This window comes from Morus notabilis, unplaced genomic scaffold (assembly GCF_000414095.1).
Source record: "Morus notabilis unplaced genomic scaffold, ASM41409v2 Scaffold72, whole genome shotgun sequence".
Classification (NCBI taxonomy): domain Eukaryota; kingdom Viridiplantae; phylum Streptophyta; class Magnoliopsida; order Rosales; family Moraceae; genus Morus; species Morus notabilis.
In genome coordinates, this window is record NW_010367952.1 from 198,973 (window position 1) to 213,599 (window position 14,627).

General features: G+C 33.3%; 1 protein-coding gene across 1 annotated transcript in view; it reads right to left on the reverse strand.

The window, feature by feature from the left end:
* The window catches only part of LOC21398086 (MAP3K epsilon protein kinase 1), a 31,630-nt gene extending 19,682 nt beyond the window's left edge, over positions 1–11,948 (reverse strand). The window contains exons 1-12 of the mRNA XM_024175988.1: positions 11,660–11,948; positions 10,709–10,843; positions 10,047–10,067; positions 9,250–9,323; positions 9,080–9,170; positions 8,257–8,340; positions 7,662–7,763; positions 2,991–3,122; positions 2,628–2,699; positions 2,289–2,392; positions 948–1,062; positions 423–809 (exon numbers count right to left, since the gene is read on the reverse strand). Of these exons, the coding sequence (XP_024031756.1) occupies positions 423–809; positions 948–1,062; positions 2,289–2,392; positions 2,628–2,699; positions 2,991–3,122; positions 7,662–7,763; positions 8,257–8,340; positions 9,080–9,170; positions 9,250–9,323; positions 10,047–10,067; positions 10,709–10,843; positions 11,660–11,719 (1,377 nt within the window). The 5' untranslated portion in view covers positions 11,720–11,948. The remainder of the gene's footprint in view (positions 1–422; positions 810–947; positions 1,063–2,288; positions 2,393–2,627; positions 2,700–2,990; positions 3,123–7,661; positions 7,764–8,256; positions 8,341–9,079; positions 9,171–9,249; positions 9,324–10,046; positions 10,068–10,708; positions 10,844–11,659) is intronic.
* Positions 11,949–14,627: the final 2,679 nt, after the last annotated feature.

Consider the following 14,627-nt stretch of genomic DNA (forward strand, 5'->3'; position numbering starts at 1 on the left):
GTATTGGTCCCACAAAAGCAATAAACAATCTTGAGAAAAAGGCAGACAGAGGGAATACTTACCAGTTAGCCCTAACCTAAATCAATGAGAACCAAACTAGGCAACTATCTCCCACATCCCACCTCAAATTTTTAAAGTTGTGAGACTTACCCCCACCAAAGAGTCAAATTGTTCACCAATTATTTCAGGTGAAGCGTTAAAAATGATTATCGCAATAATAAACAAATAATTGAAAAGAAATAAAGAAATAAAATTATAACATGAGTATATGACACCCAAAAAACAATAACTGAATTCAAAAACTAAAATTCAAGTAACACAGAAGCCTCTGCAAGATTAGAGTAATTCTTGAACACCAAACAAAAAAATGCCATCAAATGTCGGGAAAAAACAGCAAAAAAAAAAAAAGAGTGAAAATCTACCTTTTGAAAACTTGTATCTTGATTTCTTTGTCCAAAACCAAATGGTCTATTTGTAATGGATGAAGAGATTCCTTTCCCTCCATTTTTCACCCTTGATGCGGGGGATCCTACTCCACCATTAACCAAAACTTCATCATGATTGCTTGGTTGTGGGAGCTCAAGAAGCTCAGCTTGATCAGAGGAAGTGCCTTCCTTATCAGAGGATAATCTTCCTGCGCCATTTTGTGGGGATGATTTCTCATGGATGGCTAAAGTGGGAACTTGATCTGACAGATCATCTTCCGGGTTCTCTGTTCTCTCATCAACATGACCTAAATCTGAAGCAGGATGCTGACCAGACTTGGTCATGTCTACTACCTCACTTGATGACAACTCTTTCTTGGAGTCCTGAACCACAAAGATCTCTTGTTAATAATAAAATGTGGTCACGCACACAGAAGACAAATCTAAAGAACTTTAATTCCAACATCTAAGCAAAAGCATATATAACATATTGTAGTTCACTGTAAGAGATAGGATTCGCACAGCTTTCATTGCAGAAGCAGCTATTTCCACTTTCTCCACAGAAGGGCTTCCACCAGAACTTTGATGGTCTCCATTTGAGATCTCTGCATCTGTTGAGACATCTTCTTGTATATTTCTGCAAAATAACTGGTTTGTTTGTAGTAAATCACCAACCAACACCAATTTCAAAGATAAGAATTCACCAATACCGCAAGGTAATTCATGCCAGACGCTCTAATGGCCAGAACACCAAAGCAAAAGGAATTGTCGAACATTATAGTTAGTCATCTTAAATTCCATTCTTGGGGGAAAATACAAGCTACGTTAGCATGTACAAAGATTTTCGTATAAGTAAAGTATTTGAGAGGATTCAAGCATCAACATTTTTCCCTTTTTCTTGTTAAAAAAATGTGTATAACAAGAAATATGAGAGCAAACACAATTTGATACATAAGCATTATGTTGCAAAGAAAGCAATTTCATTGATGCAATGATGTTGCAAGTTCATGGCCCAGACATATAAACCAAACATGTCCACAAAAAATTATCACATAATCATTCTTCGTCTTTTTTCCTCAAATATAAAAGTGTGCATATTCTACACTCAACATCAGTTCAAAAAAAAAGTCAGTTTGTATACTGAATAAAAGCACATTGCAAAACCACATGTTTGCAAGTAGAAATAATAATAAAGTACACGTAAGAAAAATATACAAAAAAAATTTAACCCAGTGAATTAAATGGGTAATGGTTCACTGTTACACATGGCTCCCACTGCCAAGGAAACAGTCAATACAATATGTTAGATGCCAATCCTTAGGAGGGTGAATGCTATGAGGGGCAAAAATGAGCAGAGAGTCAGGGGGCTGGGGTCTTAGAGTAGTTTGAATAATTAGTGGTTATTGTGTGTGTGTGTTGAGTAGGCAGAGAGGAGAATAAGGGAGGTTATTAGTGTTTGGCTGGGCTAGAGTTATGCATTATGTTGAGTGTGGAATTGTGTCTGTTTGGTCTAGTGAATTAGGAGAGCTGGTGGTCTCTCGAATACCATCGAGTTAGGAGTTCTCGAATACTCCAGTCTATCTAATTCGTTTTCTTTAATTTCTCTAGCTGGTTTTGGTTTGTATGAGCTGGTGTTGAAGTAAATTTCAATAAAAGCTCTTCTGTTGCATAAAAATGGTGTTGGCTGCTTGTGTGAGTGTTTGACTGTTTGGTTGAAGAAATTATCAGATTCCTATCACAATACTTCTTGTCCTCAAGCCTTCCAACTAGCATACTACTAATTGAACATACGAGAATGGATTACATGGTAGAAGATGATAAAATGTGCCGGGATCTATTCCATAAATAAACCACATTGTTTACCTTAGTGTTCCACTATGCCTAATTGAAGACTGCAGAGCAGGCCTACAATTTTGTATCCAAGGATGAGAAAGCAGTGTTTTGGCGTCAGGCCTTTGCCTAGCATCCTGTGAAAAGCAAATAAATGTCATATAGGGAAGAGAAGAAAGATCCTTTAACCAAATAACATTTCTTCTGATTCCTCATGAACCTCGGACAAACTTTTTTAACTAATAAACAATCTGTATATACTTCAGAGAGAGAAAGCGACTAAGAGAAGATGGAAATAATAACATAAACAATAGAAGATTATGCATAAGAACATGCTTAAAGTCAAACTATATAAGTATAGTTCAATCCCACCTTCTTAAAGCACTGCCTCAGAAAATCAGTTATATCAGGAGATAGGCTATCAGGTATTGGAGGATGCTCGTCCTGAAATAGAGTAAAGAAAAGTAGGGAGACAGAAAGGAAAAAGGAGAGAAAAAGCTATCAGCATTACCGTACTGAACGCAGAATGGCATTTGAACAGACCAAAAGCCTCAATGTAATAAATAAACATCTACAAAAACATTGCAAGCAATTGTGCCTTTCTCCAGTACAAAAACAGCTTTCTGTAGCGGTTAAAGAGGGGATCAACTCCATCATATCCCAGGTAACTGGAAGAATTTCTTTTCGAATAGTTATTTGACAAAAATTAGCAGTAAAAAGGAGCAGTTCCCACACCTGAACAATGCGAAATAAAGCAGGCATGGGCTGCAGATCATAGTAAGGCGGCAAACAAGTAAGAAGTTCAATCACAGTGCAACCAACACTCCAAATGTCAGAAGCAGCACAAACCCCCGACATTTCAATCACCTGAAATATTAATCATTTTGTAACAATAAATAAGTAATTAAATTTTCCATGCATCACGAGAATACAATATATATATATATATATATAAATGTACATACAATATGATTATATAAAAGAGGCAATGCCTCTTTAACTTCAACCTTTGGAGGTTGACCACATGCTTGCTTACTGCTTCTGTGCATGTGCTCAACCTCCAAAAGTTGAAGAAAAACAGTAAATTCCCTCTATTGTTGGTCCTCAACAACATCGTTTTCTTTTTGGATAAAAATGTTTTTTTTTTTTTTTTTTTGTGACCAAAAGTACTTCTCGTCACATTTAAGGATAACATGGAATCTGAAATTTATCCTAGCATCACGTATATTACATAAAAACTCTAATTTTTTATTTAGCCACCATTATATATAGTATATATATTTACACCATTTTTGTTCCACCTTAATTTTATGTGTCAAATTTCATAATTTTCTTCTATGTTTAGACCATCTCCAATGCAAATGCCAATACCAATGCTATATTTGACACTAAAAATGTGAAAATGGCATATTTGATATTTTGTTCTACTTTGTACTCCAATGCATAATGCTTTTTGAAATGCTATATCTATTTTGTGTCATAATTATTAAGCTTTAAAACTTGTAAAAGTAAACTTCTACTTTTTAAATAATATAAAAATGATAATCTAGTAATGATTAAATAAAAAGATCAACATATCAACCAATATCAATCAAGCGTCAAAATTTTGCATAAGTTTTACTTTTTTTTTTGGCCAATCATATATGCTATACTTGGTGCAATTTTGGCATCATGTAAAGCATATGCCAAATTGAACAGCAAAATTAGCACTCTGTTAAAGAGAAAATTTTCCTAAATGCTAAAAATTGGCATTGCATTGGAAAATGCTCCTTTTTTATGATAAGAAACAGGTAACTTGCAAATGCTCTTACCCTTCTTTAAAAAGTTTATGACATTATTTTTTATTTGAAAAGAAAATTGTAGGTTAGTTATATTTATTTGCATTTGCCATCACAATTAAAAACTGCCCTTTTATTTCTTCCAGCTCAAAAGGTCACATTTGCAACTCTATGCTTTGAGATGCAAATGCTACACATGTTCAAGTTCAACTCTAATTATAAGTAGATTTCACATATCTATTCATAAGTTGAACTGACATATCTAGTTATATACAAAATAATTCTTTGTAATGAAACATTCTTAATCATAATCAATAATTCAATATGAAATTTTGCAAGAGAAAACATGCAAGGTAAAAAATATTCTTGTTACTAACAGGGAACATGCCTGATATATACACACACGTACAGTCACACACATACAAATATTTAGACACACAACCACACAGGTACATAGTTTTACTTCTAAATAGATATAAACATTTTTATGAGAATATGTGAAGATAGCGTTTAATAATGTTGAGTTGGCATTGACCAAGTTGAAACTAACTTGCTACAATAGGTAAATGGCATGGTAAATTACCTGTTACAAACACTTTAAATTTCATGAAATTTATAATTTTTCTAAAATATTTGTATAGCTTTATATATTTAAAAAAAATACATATCTAATGTTTAAAGAAGACATGGCCTGAAAAGAAGAAAAAAGTATAACGAAAAACCCAGAAAAGGTTGAGTATTATGTTATAGGCTGAGGGTGTACTTGGTCGTGTCTGACTTTTACACCCAGATTTTGGGGAGGTGGAGATGGGGTGGGGGAAGCTTGGACTCTTTTTTTTTGGGGGTTGCTCTGCTTCTTTCTTCCTGTCCCTTCTTTATCCAAAAAAAAAAAAAAAAAAAAAAAGCCAAGGTTTCACCGCATGCATTGAAAAAAAAAAAAAAAAAAAAAAATTTAGCCAAAAAAAAAAAAAAAAAAAAAAAGGCCGAAGGTCTACCGCATGCAATTGAAAAACAAAAAATAAAAAAATAAGAGCATATATAATATAGTTTTCGTTACCCCAAATGACCTAAGAAATTTAGAAGTCTTGAAAAAAAAAATTGAAATGGACACATTTAAGAAAAAAACAATCAACCTAAATAGCAGCTAACGAACAATTAACCCATCCGTGAAAGCATTAAATGATATATTTATATTAAATAGTTGGATTTTTTTAAGTAACAACAATTCAATACATATTAACCATTGGAGTAAAATCTAATCGCCGCCTATTGTAGAAAAACCCCACATACAAAGACACGCGTGCGCAAACACTTATCCATAAGATAACGTATGTCACTCATACCACTTATTGTTTCTATTGTTTCATACTAGAAATTGGATTGGGTGTAGCACTCTTCTTTTTTATAAGAAAAAACTCCTTTTATTGATTTATGATTTTTTTTTTTTAATCTACGAATCAATTTCAAAGGAAAAGGAAAGGAGGAAAACGTATCCTCTAAAGAAAAGCAATTACAATAAACTATGACAAAAAAAAAAACAGAGAGAGAGAGAGAGAGAGAGTCTCAAAACAAATGACATCGATCAGAAACTCTAGCAAATCTTCCCCATCAGGCCTCCCAAAAACCAGCCACCACGTTATCAGGATCTAGCACTCTTACTTGACATGTTAAATCAAACAACGACATCAAAACCCAGTATCTAAGCTACACACTGCTACATGTTATTCAATCTGTCCATGCTAGCATTCCAATCTGTTTCATGTCTAACTTTTAGATTCACTATGGCAGTTGCTAGGATTTTAGACAGATTAACGAGGGAGTTCTTGTGGGACAATCGAGAAGAGGAAGGGTAGACAACCTTGTTGCTTGGGATAGGGTGGTGAAACCTAAAGAGTGAGGATGAACAGGGATCGGGAATCTTAAGAAGAGAAACTTGGCATTATTAAGTCAATGGTTGTGGATGGAGCAACATTCTTTTCGGACACTGGTCATTAGGAATGAGTATGAGTTACATTCTAATGGTTGGGACTTGGGACTCAAACTCCATGACTAGAGGCTCCTTAAGAAAACCATCAAAATATGTATCTAAAGAGATTGATTTCTTTCTTCGTTTTATTAAGTGGGTGTGTGTGTGGGTACAAGAATTCTATTCAAGAAAGATACTTGGTCTGGGCAAGACTCTTTTGTTGTCTTCTTCCCTAGATTGTTCAACATTTCCAATTCCAAATTGCAGAAACTTATCCTTCACCTTCTGTTGGACACAACAGCAACTTCAGATTTAGAAGGAATTTAATAATAAAGAAGTGAAGGATTTGTCCTAATTTCTTTCAGTTTTGGAGACTTTTTCTTTGAAACCTTCTAGCCTGATAGAAGCCTTTGGTGTCGAGTGGATCACTGGTCTATTCTTGTAAATATTTGTTTCATTTCATCTTCAATGGAGGGGAAATTCTTCTTTTAAGCTGTACAACTTTATACGGAAATGTTGTGTGCCCCACAGAGTACAAGTGTTTCCTTGGCTAGTTTTTCATAGGAGATTAATACAGGTGACAGTGTGCAGAGGAAGAATCCTCACTTGTTCATTTCTCCTACTTGGTGTGTAATGTGTAAGAATGAAGGGGAATCTATAGACCATCTTTTTTTCTCACCGTTCAGTGGCAAGGAGCCTATGGAATAGATTGATATGAAGCAAGTTTCTGATGGTCTTTTCCAGCACACAGCACACTGCAATTCCTTGTTGCTGGCAAAACAATTTGACTTTGGATACCGTACAATTCTCTTAAAGTTATGTGGAACAATATTGTGCCTTCAATACTTTAAGAGAATTGGATGGAAAGAAATTCTAGACCTTTTGAGGACAGCGAGATGGACGTAAGCGGTCTTTTTCAGAAAGCAAGGTTCTTTACTTCTTTATGGACTTCAACAAACAAAGCTATTAAGGGATTTCCATTTTTATCTTAACAGAAAAATGTTATAGGCACTTAGTAGTTTTCTGTGTTTTGTTTTTGCTCTCTTTATTTTGATCTGTGATTCCCACTTCTCTCTTGTTTTTTCTTTCTGTTTTTCTTTGAGCACTTCTTGTTCCTTGCGCTTCTAATTGAATTTTAATCATGAAAGGTTGTTTCTTCTTAAAATAAAATTTAAAAAATATATATATCATCGGCATAAAATTTGGTTATATCCAATAATTAGGGAAGTTTGCAAAATGTATCCTTCCCAAAAAGCCAGGTAACTCTTATGGTACGAAGAATGAACGCTTAGCATAGCATGATATGCATCTTGCATGCTAAGACCAGTAGCTAACCACATTTTTTGTTTCAAACCCTAACCTTTCTTTTAACACATATTAGAAAGGATCAGTACAATGCTCTAGGTTGGCTTCAGAAGATTACATACATTAATTAGGATTTTGTTAAAAAGAAGAGTTGGATTCGGCGTTTGCAATCATTATCGAACTATATAACATAATTGTAACATTTTTTTATAAGAACATAATTGTAACAATCCAAACAGTAAAAGGTGCAACTATGAACTAGCAAAGAACAAAAGGAATGAATGACACATGAATGAGCGCCAAAAGAGAGGAAAAAAAGAGATCTTGCCAACATCAGCAGAAGTTATAATTAACTACCTCTGGAGCCATCCAATATGGTGTCCCAACAACTGAGTGCGTGTTGACATCAGCCTCCGTTAATTTTGTTGCGACACCAAAATCAGCTAGTTTCACGAGACCCTGAAAGTATATATCAAAGACGCATGAAAACAAATAACAAAAATTCTTACCCCACACCAAACAAAGGATAATGGAACATTTGCATGAAACCGGGGTGGGAAAAATGGAGAGAGGGGTGGTGTGAGAGTTAGGCAATGTGTATAGGGCAGAGAGATGCATAGGAAAATAGATAGGAAGGGATGGGTTTTCCTCCAATTACGTTTACTATGAGTACCCTCCCGCAATTTGCCTAGTTTTTTACTGATCAAAATTGTGATTTGTTGATAATTTTCAATCCACAAGCCAAATCCCTTTCCTTTCCCAGTAACTCTTGGTTGATAACGAAACTAATGCAATGACAACCAACTCAGAGAAATAAGCATATTTCCATCGATGCATAAGGGCAAATTCCACACTCTTTGACAAAAGAAAATGGGACAATGAAAATGATGTATGTAATAGCACCAAAACAAAAACAAGAGGAATGGAAGAAAAAATATATATAAAAATCTGCCTCTTTAGTTGTTAATATATTTGCACCCTTGATGTCCCGATGGATTACGCCCTGCTCATGTAGGTATACCAAGCCTTCCAAAACCTGTGGCACGAGTTTATAAATCACAAAAGATAAAACCCTAAATAATAGTAGTAATAATAATATTAAGGGATAAAATCATTTTAGTGCCCTCTGCTATAGCCAAACATCTCGTTGGTACCCTGTGATAATAATAATATTAAAATTTCACCTTTAAAGAAACATTCTTTTGCTACCCTGAACCAATTTTTGGAACGTACTAGTTCAAACTGCCCTTTTTATTAATTAAATAGAAACTAATAACTTTAAAGATATTTTCTAAAAACATTTTAACTTATTCTAGTTTTTTAATTTTTAAATGTTTTATAGCATTTTCAGAATTTTTTACAAAAATTATTAGTTTGTTGTTAATTAGGGAGAAAGGTAGAATGGACATTTTCGGGTATGTTCATTTCAGAACTCAAGTCATAACTTGAGTTATGATTTGAGTTGTGTATGTGAGAGAAAAACACCATAGCAAAAAAGTTGAATTTGAATTTTTGAGAGAAAACACTGTAGTAATAAAACTTGAGTTGTGAAATGAACAAGGCCCTAATGTCCCAAAAATGGGTCTCAAGTTACCGAAAAAACATTTCTTTAAAGGTGAAGGTACCATTTTAATATTAATAAAAATACAAGGTACCAACGAGATGCCTCGTTATAACAGAGGGTACAAAAATGATTTTATCCCTAATAAGAATAATAATAATAATATAATTAATTAATAAAAGAAAAGAGCAAACTGCAAAGACTCTTATTGAACCTGTGAAATGTACACAGCAACCAGTGATTCTGGAAAAGGTCCAAATTTGTTAGGCTTGATAATGTTTGCCAGTGAACCATTTTCCACGTACCTACAACATGAACACTCTATAAATATAATAACATTTCAAAGGAAAGTTCAAAAACTATATCAAAAGAACTTTCACTTACTCAAGAACTATATGGAGGTGAGTCTTTGTCTTTAAGGATCCAAGATATTTCACAATGTTTTTGTGGTTCAGATTCTGCACAAGAGATGGAAGCTCAAATTAGCTAAACTTCTTTTCTTGATAGAAAACTCTGAATCTTTATTGATAAAATCAAAAAAAAAAAAAATCAAGTACATGGCAAGAAGATGGATGAGATTTCCACCCTGAAACAGCGAAATTGTAACAGAAAAATACGCACTAAATTTAAAAAAAAAAAAAAAAAAAAAAAAAATCCTAAACCAGCAAAGAATAACTCCTATTTCATCTTCTTCCACAAGCACCCACAAAGAATAACTTTAACATCCAAAATCACACAATTAAAAAAACTCAAATAAGCTGTCCAACACAGCATATCAAGGGTACGGGGTAATATACACCATGCAGTAAATAGAAGTCATTGAGAAACAAAATCTCAAACAGCTTTACCCAAAAGCAGACAGCATACAGAAGCTACAGTTCACAAGCGTAAGAATAGAGACCACTTTAAAGGAAATATAAGTCTAGCAAAAATTTAAAAATCAAAACAGCAATTAGTTTGTTGCTGGTATTTTTTTCTCCCTCTCTCTTTCAATAGGTGTCCTGATTTTAGAATTTCAAAGTTTCAGAACAGGCCTTAACATACATCAGTCAAACACTTATTTATTGTAAGTTCAAAGTTGGGCCCAAAAGAATACACACAACATGAATTGCAAAAGAAAGGCCACGTTAAGGGAGAGGAAGAAAGGAAAGCAAAGAAAGAGAAAGAAAGCAATTACATACCTTCAGTAAGTCAATCTCTTGCTGTAACGTCAATGCATACAACCAATGAGAAAGCAACCAAAAGAAAAGAGTACTGTTAGCCAAATTAGTCTTGTAGAGAAAATAATATCTTATGACAAGCTGGTCCACTTGAATTCCTGACATAAATGAGAATTCACCATCTTGTTTTTGATGTCATAATCTAATGCTAAACAACAGAAGGAAAGAGTTTCAAGCGAAAGATTAACTGAAACCTTCCAGGAAATCTTTAACACTTCAATTCTTCATAATAAACAAGGCAACTTGATATAGTGTTTAGCTTTTCATCCTATTCATTACATCAATAATGGCAATGCATTAGAGCGGCGAGAAATTGCAGTCAAGTCTTCTTGTTGCCTTCAACGATTAATGAGCTTTCCACTTTTCAAGTCATTCAACTATTGCCATTAGGACTTATATTTGTTTACCTTTCTGATACAGAGAACTTTAAAATGCCTAAGTTCAGAATTTAAAAAGAAATTAAGAAAATATAATCTTGATGATACTTAACCCGTGGACTTTGAACTTTGAAGCAAAATTTAAAATTAACTGAGCATGACGCTTCTGAATTTCAGTTTATTCATTCAATTAGCACATAGATACAGGAGAAAATTTTGAAATAGCACAGAGGGGTTTAATCTAACCATGATGATGTTGAGATCCTCCTGCGCAATGTTCTCCAAAGACACTTGTTTAATTGCAACAAAGTCTCCATTCTCCAAATCCAAACCCTTATATACTCGACCATACGCTCCTTTGCCAATCTCATCTCCAAGCATCTGCACGAGATATTACATATTCCAATATTGCAAAAGAAAAAAAAAACAATTACAAAGAGATTAACGCAACGAAATCCCAACTGCCATTCAGTTGATAAAAAAGATAAAAACTAAAAACCAAAGCTCAAAGCTTCTTCAAGCATAGAATGTGAAGAAACAATTCAACAAATTTAGTACATTACCCGGTTCATTGAAGCAAAAGTCTCATGTCGTCAAATAAAAGCAGCATAAACACTATGCTTAAGAACTATTTTCTCTTCCTTACATTTAAATTTTCAGAAAACAGACGAGTTGTGTTCTTTATAAACTCATTTTATATCTCTCCAAAGAGAGAGAAAGAGAGCATACTGAAAGTAACAAACTGGTACAAGAGACATGAATCAATAGTCATCAGGCGAAGAACTTCAATTCTCACTTAACTCGCTAAACCTAAAGAAAAAGATATATCTTTTTACCAATATTTTCCAATTTCAAAATATTCTTCTTTTTCCAATTATCTCCTCACTCTACAGCAAAATAAACGAGAATATACTAAAATTAAATTCAAAAAAAACAGAGAAATGCAGTGGGTTTTCAGATAATTCAATCTGCAAACTGGTCCTAAATTGTTAATGCTTTACCAATTCAACTCGACCACTACTCGCATTTACCATTTCCATTTCTACATCCACATTTTAGGCCAACAAACGTCACTGAATTCAAAACTTAACACAATTATTATTAACAAGAAAAAACAAAAGAAAAATATAATAATAAAGAGAAAAGTTCGTCTACCACAAAAACCCTAAAATGCGAAGCTAAAGATTCAATTCTTACGTATTTGTTGTCGAGAGTTTTCGACTTGTGGAAATGCGAGGACGTCGTTTGGCGAGACATCTCTGCGGGAATTTGACTGCGCCCAACCTTCAGAAACCATGGAAGAAGATGAAGAATCGGACCATTTCCGTTGGCTGGAAGAGGGAGAAGCAAAAGTTAGGGTTTCGATCGGAGAAATAGCAGAAACGACAATGGTCGCGGGAATTCCGGCACAGAGACTGCAAAGAGACCCCGACAGGAAGAGAGAGAGAGAGAGAGAGAGAGAGAGAGAGAATGTTGGAAGGGTCCAATCGGAATGGGCGAGGGAGGGTAAAAATTCTTTAAGGTGGCCGCTTTATTTATTTATTCTTTTTTTTTTTTTTAAAAAGAACATTAAGGTGGTAGCCTTAGTGGCATGATAATGATTATCAGAAAGAAGGATTGTATTATTGTACTTAAGAAAATATCTCGAAAAGAAATGTATCTGCTTTTTTTAAAAGGGAAAAAAAGAGAGAGAAAGAAAGAAAGAAAAGAGTTGCAGCAAAAGTACAATTCTCAAAACCAACAAAAAAAAAAAAAAGAAAAAAAGAATTATATTAAGGAGACGTTTGGTTCATGAAATTCTCAAAACCAACAAAAAAAAAAAAGAAAAAAAGAATTATATTAAGGAGACGTTTGGTTCATGATTAAAATTATGTGATTAAAATTATTTTTGATTTACATGTATTTTTTATGAGAAAAAATACTGTAACAAACTACGAACCATGATTCGAATCACAGAATAAATCTAGGTACCAAACATCCCCTAAAAGTACAAATCTCAAATTCCCATTACACTATTTTTTTCATAAATATTTAAATTCAATTTTATATTATTTTATTATTATTTTTATATATTTTTTAAAAATATAAATTGTGTTTGGAATTATTTTTATTTTTCATGTTTTTCGTGAAAGAAAAAAATAAAAACGGGAGAGAAACGACATTTGGTAGAATTAAAGATAAAAAATAAAAATGAAAACGATTTTTTGGTTTAGTATAAAATGGGAGAAAAATGAAAAACGACTTTTAGTTATTTTTCATTTTTTGTTTCAGTTTTCTCCTCCCGAGTAGAGAAATAGACATTAATAGTTTTTTTATACTGAAAATAATCTCTTTATAAAACTACCAAACGCATTTTCAAAAATGATTTCTATTTGAGATTAAAAACGTTTTCATTTCCATTTTAATACAAAAAACAAAATTATTTTAAAACGAGTTCCAAACACACTCATATTATTTTTCACTTTATTTTTGTGAGAGTATGTTCTTTTTTATAGGGCTGCCACGTAACAGTCTCTACACTTATCTCTTTTTTATTTTTTACTTTTTTATCTTTGACGAATAAGCCCTTTAGTAGTTTGTTGTTTTAGCCAGGCTCGATATGTTTTAAGGTCTTTGATGGGGCTCTAACGGTTTAGAGATTTGGGAATTTTAGGTTTAGGGTTTTAGAAGACTGGGATGAGCGTGGGATGAGATTAGGTTTTATAAGATTTTAGAGGGCTGGGTTTTAGAGTGTGGGATGAGATTAGAGTTGAACTTTATGATGAAGAATGTTAGATTTCAAGAGGGTAAAGTTTTTGATAATATTAAATTAGTACCTCAGCGTTTGGAAAAAATTAATTTTTGGTATCCCAATACTTTTTGAGACATGAAATGTTGATTTTGTCCTTTTTAATAATTTATGAATTAGTTTACCCAATTGTACTCTTTATTAAACGTTTAGAAAATAAAAACACTATATTGTAACCAAACAACCTCTTTGCATTTTAAAATCTTAAAATAGTAAATTTAAATCAACTAAATCATAAATTATTAAAAATGAAAAATTCGACGTTTCACGTTCTAAAAAACGGCTTCAAGGTACTAAAAACTAATATTTTATAAGACAGGTGTACTAAATTAAAATTATTAGAAACACAATATGTTAGAAAAATGGCTTGATAAGCTATGTTAAATGTCCATTTTGAGGCTCATATTAGTATGAGGCCAATTGGATTTTAGAACGGGTCTCGATGGATTTGCGTTCTCCGTCACGAGGAGATTGAAATCGGATATTCACACACTCAAAATGAATATTAGGTGAATGATAAATTGATACTCAAAGTAAGCCCTTAGAATAATAAAATCCCATATTTGCTAGGAATGAAGCCTTAGTGGTGTATACAAGTGATTGCACTTTAAAGCCTAGGTAAACATGTATACCTGAAAAGCTTTGTGCAAATTACAGACCCGCGCGGGTTGAGGGCCAATGTGTGTGCCCGCAGGTTGCGGACACGAATGTCAGACTGAAAAGCCTACTTCGTGCAGGCCTTGTTTTGTAATTTTTATTTTTTTTATTCAGCCCAAGACGTTCCACATTCTGCCAAAATCGTTTGGCATGGGTTAATGGTGTCCTTAATGGTGTGTAATGGGGCTTAATGGTGAAAACCGAATTTGCCATGGTTAATGAGCTTAATGGCTTAAGTATTTCCATCATCAGATCTGAATTTAGGTGAGGAAATGTGGTCGGATTCATCTTGGAAAAGTTAATAGTTTTTGCTCCATTATGGTGTGTGTTTAAATTCCATAATTTCATGTCATGTAACCTCTTTATCGAGAGCCTATATAAGGCGTTCTCCACATGAAGGAAACACACAACACATAAAATACACATTTTCTACTAGTTGTCTCTCGTTTTCTTCCCATGAGTTCTTTTGCAGTCTTAGTAGTCGAGTTGTGTAATAGAGGAAATGTGTAGTTCTACATTTTTTAAAAATTATGTTTTGAACCTTAATTTTTTCAAAATTATATTTTAACCACTCAACTTTTTTAAAATTATATTTTTGCTCATTAATTTTTTTAAAATTACAATTTAACCCCATTTTAAAATTTTTGTTTACAAAAAGACTCATATGTAGCAACTCTACTATGTGATATCCCATTGCTTCCTCTAAATGTTAGGTTCGAG